General features: G+C 38.2%; 1 protein-coding gene across 3 annotated transcripts in view; it reads right to left on the bottom strand.

The window, feature by feature from the left end:
• Positions 1 to 1,207: 1,207 nt before the first annotated feature.
• The window catches only part of lpar1 (lysophosphatidic acid receptor 1), a 102,224-nt gene continuing 97,431 nt past the window's right edge, over positions 1,208 to 6,000 (bottom strand). For all 3 annotated transcript variants that reach the window (XM_043716165.1, XM_043716147.1, XM_043716156.1), the window contains exon 4: positions 1,208 to 4,550. In XM_043716165.1, the coding sequence (XP_043572100.1) occupies positions 4,252 to 4,550 (299 nt within the window). In that variant the 3' untranslated portion in view covers positions 1,208 to 4,251. The remainder of the gene's footprint in view (positions 4,551 to 6,000) is intronic.

Genomic DNA, 6,000 nt, shown 5'->3' with positions numbered 1-6,000 from the left:
TGGGGATTTATCCACCTTTACCTGTTTCAAGACATCCAGCACTTCCTCCTCTGTAATATGGACATTTTGCAAGATGTCACCATCTATTTCCCTACAGTCTATATCTTCCATATCCTTTTCCACAGTAAATACTGATGCAAAATACTCATTTAGTATCTTCCCCATTTTCTGCGGCTCCACATAAAGGCCGCCTTGCTTGTCTTTGAGGGGCCCTATTCTCTCCCTAGTTACCCTTTCGTCCTTAATGTATTTGTAAAAATCCTTTGGATTCTCCTTAACACTATTTGCCAAAGCTAGCTCATGTTCCCTTTTTGCCCTCTTGGTTTCCCTCTTACGTATACTCCTACTTCCTTTATACTCTAAGGATTCACTCGATGTATCCTGCCTATACCTGATATATGGTTCCTTCTTTTTCTTAACCAAATCCTCAATTTGATTCTTTAAAGACCACAGGTCACCAATTTAAAATAGAGATGAGGTGAATTCTTATCAGAGGGTTATGAGTGATTAAAACCCTCTTTTTGAAAAGGTAATGCAAGTAGAACCCCTAAACATTTTTAACACAGAGGGGGATAGATTCCTGTTCAGCAAGTGGTGAAAGGTTAACAGGTGAACAGGAATGAAGTTGAGGTCATGGTCAGATCAGCCACAATTTTATTGAATATTAGAGTAGGCTCGAGGGCCTGAATGGCCTACTCTTGATCCTAACTTGTATGTTCAAATGTTCATATGCCTGTATTAGTGTTTATCTTCCCACTTTATTTCATCCCACCCAATCAGCATACCCCTTTTTTTGCCTTGTAGCCAAAATGCATTTGATTACTTTTTCACATCAAGGGTGAGAATGCTCATGCTCATAGAGACCTTAATGGCGGTCAGTCCAAGAGACACCACCTTGAAGCTTTCCTACTCCTAATTTTTGATTAGTGACAGTTCGCTTTCAGGCAGTCTCTTGGGTTGCCTAGGGAAGGTAAATGGAAGACGTAACAATTCGTAGCAAACCAATCAACAGCTGGTAACATAAATTTTGTCTGTCACTGTTCCTGAATTGAACAAATTGTTCCAAGCTTCCACAGTTTTGTCCTTTCCATGTTGTGCATTATAAATTGCATGGCAAAGGACGAACATAAAGCAAGTTGAACAAAGTACAGAGAAGTGCAAAAGATTTGCAAACATTTTCTATCCAAGGAAATTTTATTTTTAAAAAAAAAATCACATAAGGAAACATCAATTGGAAGTGATAAAATGTTATTAATTTATGCTGAGATAATCCATTGATTTTGCATGTTAAGATATTGATACTTCCATCATAATGGTTACATACAGAATATAACTGCAAAAGTGGTCCGTAGATCTTTGAACAGCTCACATAAGATTTTTTAAGCCTCCAATAGAATTCAATGCGCAAAGTGTTACATAGACCTTATCTTGTTTTCCAGAAATCTGTCATTGCATTTGAAATACAATTTTGTGTCAGCATAAATGACTTTTTGAAAATACAGTCTCAAGTTAAATTAGAGAATTAGAAAAAAAGTTAGTGTGTTGATTGGTGAAAATCCTCAGATCTGGTCCCACTGTATTCCATTACTTTTCTGGAAGTCTGTCCATTTCTTGATAGAGACCCCATTTATATGAAGAAATGGGGGATGCCTGATAATGCTAGTGGAGTGGGAATAGGAGGAATTTCATAGCCGTTGGTAATGTACATTTTTGTATTTTGAATATAATATCCACATTTGAAGCTTCCATTTAATAATCCTTCAAAGTAATAATTTCAACTGTCTTCTGACCCAAGTGCACATCAGTCCCAGTTCGCATTAGCACCTCCTGAAAATTAATTAGCTTCTTTGGCCTAATTACAACTACAAACAGTGTAATCTTTTCAATTTCTCAAACTCTCTCTATTCCTAGCCAGTCCCACTTTGATCTCTCTTGCTTTTTCTGGGTAAGTCTGGATTAAGGTGCAACAGAACACAAAAAGATTCAGCTAACTTGGATGCAAAAAAGGTGTGATCAGGCCAGTCCCCAGTTAAAGGGAACACGTTAAACATATTATAAAATCAGGACTTAAACGTCCAGTAGTATTTATTGATATAAATTTAAAAGTTAGCTATGTAAAACATGTACTAGCACTAGGTAATGCTACAAAGTCAATGCATTATGACCGGATTATAAATTGTTATATTCCATAGTGGTGAATAGTTTCTGTAGTAATTACTATTAGTTCTAATATTTTACACCACCAGTGCAGAGATTGTAAAATACTACTTTGAACTGCTTGTGCACTAGGTCGCAGCATAATTACATAGTTTGTGATAACATGGTAATACTTGGAAGTTAAACTCAATACAAAACCTGGCATAATTTAAAGAAACTATTCTGAACGACAACTTGGGCACAGAAAATTATTCTTGAAAAACACCTTGCCTAGTCAAAAATACTAATTTAAAACTTGTATAAATTGTACCTAATCCATGAAATATACAAAACAAATTACTAAATAGTAAAGATCTGGGAAAGGAATACAGGTCAAAATCTCCAATCCTGGTGCATCATTTAATGAGAATGCACAGTTAATTATAGGCATTACACATTACAAATTGCAGTAATGGTCCAGTAATGCATAGGCAATGCACAAGACACCCAACATGTCAAAAGCATTAAATATTAAGGCACCTTTATGTTAAACAAAAAAAACCCCAAGCAGAATTGCATCCAACATCGAATGGTTACAAAACGACAAGTTCTCCAACCTTCCCATCCCACCATTGAAAATTGTAGTAGTGTTTGGGATGGTTCTTTATTTCAATCAATCTATTAATTTGAGTGCAAAGAAGAATTGCTTAACTGAGCAGCACCAGTATTCATCTGCTACAAACAGTGGGGTTGGTTCAAAATACAAACCGAAGGAACACAATCAAAAGAGTTACTGGATTTCCATGCCATGCCATATTCATGCATCATCCCTTATTTTTAGCGGTTAGGAATTTTACAATGCTCAAATTTCCAAACTAACTCCAAAGTAGGTAACTCTCCAACTCAAATAGGCACTAGGCACCTTCTGAGAGGGGGGGGGGGGGGGGTGTGTGAATGATGAAGCCATTGAACTAAATATACTTGTGATAATGGAAGTAGAACTGAAAAGGAGAATTCACAATCTTGAATGTAACACGGAACACTTAGTAACATCTCCTTTGGCAATAATAATGCAGAGTGCAGGTCTGCACGAGTCTTGTCAATTTGCGGGACATATCAACAAAGTATCTTGCCTACTTGGATTTCACAAAGAACTGAAACCTGTTCGTGTGGAGCACACCAAGCTCAAGCGTCTGAAATCAAATAACAGGGCAATAAAGTTTGTCACTGGCATTTTAAAACACATCAGTCCATACTAAATAAATAGTTCACTTTTTTTGCTGACAAATTTACACATTCAAAACACACTTTCCATTTGTAACTCTATGTTTCAACTGTAATATGGCAACCAATGTGAAGAGTGCAATTAGCAGCAATTTAAAAGCTAACGCGACAGTCTTGCTTGAAACAATGAACTATTTATTCAATAGGTCCTAACGATTGAAATCCAGAATACTCTAAAACAAAACCTCATTTGCTGTTACAGAATAGTTAATTGTACCATTTTCTCAGATGTCCTGTAGAACACATGGTTGCAGAGGGTTGAATGTTGAAATCAAAAATCAAATCATGTCAGCTTGGGAGCAACTGCTGTTTTTAAATTAAAAACAGAGACTGAGAAGGCACAAACTTTTCAAAGATTACTAATGACTTGCACAGTTTATATACCCTGAAGAACAACCAACAGTCTCTTCAGAGGGAACAATCATAACTTTCTGGTGCTTATAAGAAGTTTTGCTTAATCAGTGAGTATTATCATGAAGCAATAAAAGGTTGCATCTGCCTGTTCTGCAAAAGTCCTTCTTAAGCATGCTGATATGGGTGAATAAAATAAGATTATTATATTATTAATAAGCCACAATTTCTACAGTTTGGCAGATAATACAACATAAGTACTTAAGACTTCAACTGGTGTTATGAAAGATGTCTCACACTATGACCTACTAAAGCAGGAATACTGGTCAACGTCTCATATTAGTTTGTGAATTGGCCGCTGGTGCTTATTTAGTATTTAGACTTCAGTGTTTAATTCACTTGTCCACAGCTGGTTCACATCTGTGTCTCTCCTCCATCTTGGTCGCCTTGCAGTGATCAGTGTGATCCTCTCGGCCTCAGTTACACCATAGAATGGTCGTTGTGTATCCCGCTCAGGATGGTGTGGTTGAGGGAGGAAGCTGAACGGTCCGAGCCTTCGGCCGCGCTGTTGCTGCCCTCATTGCGCTGACAACACAAAATCTGCTTGAACGTTGCGCTCATCTCCTTGTCGCGGTAGGAATAAATGATGGGGTTCATTGCAGAGTTGAACTCGGCCAACAGCAGGAAGAACTTCTCGTAAGTGAGGACGTTGCAGTCAGAGCAGAACACATCGAGCAGCAGCAAAACCAGGCCTGGAGTCCAGCAGATAATAAATGCACCTAAATGGAGCAGAAACAAACACAGTTAGAACTTGCAGCACAGGGCCAACAGCTCCTTACCAACAGTTATGCCCCACAAACCTCTTCCCACTTTATTTCATCACATCCTCAGTGTACTTCATCAGACACTGGGACAATGCATTCAATTTTCACCAGGTGCCGGTGTTGGACTGGTGGATAAAGTTAAAAATCACAACACCAGGTTATAGTCCAACAGGTTTATTTGAAAGTGCAAGTTTTCAGAGCACTGCTCCTTCATCAGGTAGCTAGTGGGGCAGGATCACAGGACACAGAATTTATAGTAAAAGATCAAAGTGTCATTCAACTGATGTGATGCATTAGACAAACCTCGGTGGCTTCAAGTCGTTAACATCTAGATTTGTCTAATACATTGTACCAGTTGAATGATACTTTGATCTTTTACTTAAATTCTGTGTCCTACCTATATGCCCCATTGGTTACCTGATGAAGGAGCAAGTCTCTGAAAGCTTGCACTTTCAAATAAACCTGTTGGGTCTATAGCCTGACGTTGAGAGATTTTTCACTTCAATTTTCACAAGGAATGGTCTGGTCCAGAATTTGCTCAATGCAAAATGTCAAACTTCAGGTTGGTTTCCAAGAACAAACAAACTTTCGCTTTAAATATTACAGATGTGGTTGTACACTGCACATTCAGATTTGATGGTGAAAGATGGTTTAACAAATGTTGTTGCCTTTAAAGCGACGAGAAAGAAACAATGCAGACAGATCACAGAATCCCCTCAGCGTGGAAGTAGGCCATTGGACCAACCCTCTGAAGAGCATCCCAACCACACCCACCCCCATACCATAACCCTGTAACCCTGCATTTCTCATGGCTAACCCACCTAGCCTGCACATCCCTGGACACTATGGCCAATCCACCTAACCTGCACATCTTTGGACAAAAGCCACAGGGAAGGACAAATAAAAAACATTATTTAAATCACGTAGAAGATGACAAATCACAATTTTACTCTGGAAAGATAACTCAGTTTCTCTCTCTCCACCTGACAAAGGAACAGCACTCTGAATGCTTGAGATTTTAAATAAAGTTGTTGGACTATAACCTGTCATGTGACTTCTGGTTTTTGTCCAAAACCAGCATCTCCACAGCTCTCTCTATAGATGTTGTGACCTGCTAAATATTTGCAGCATTTTGATATATATCAGATTTTCAGCATTTATATGGAGGTTTTCAGTGGAGTAGTATTTATCAAGCTTTCAGACATAATTTGTCAACACAAAAACAGTGAAAATTATTTCTCAGTTTAAGTTTGATTTATGGATTCCTTGGCTAAAGCCCCATACTCCTATGAACCCTACCTGACTGTACCTCCTCCATTCCTCTAATCTTTGGCGCACACTAATTCTTTGAAAGTGGCTAGAAGTAGAAAAGTAGAGAAGGAAGAAAAAGAACAGTAGAGGGAAA

Source organism: Chiloscyllium plagiosum, chromosome 2 (assembly GCF_004010195.1).
Source record: "Chiloscyllium plagiosum isolate BGI_BamShark_2017 chromosome 2, ASM401019v2, whole genome shotgun sequence".
NCBI classification, from domain to species: domain Eukaryota; kingdom Metazoa; phylum Chordata; class Chondrichthyes; order Orectolobiformes; family Hemiscylliidae; genus Chiloscyllium; species Chiloscyllium plagiosum.
Note: the sequence above shows the minus strand (reverse complement) of the source record. Positions and strands in the feature narration are given on the sequence as shown.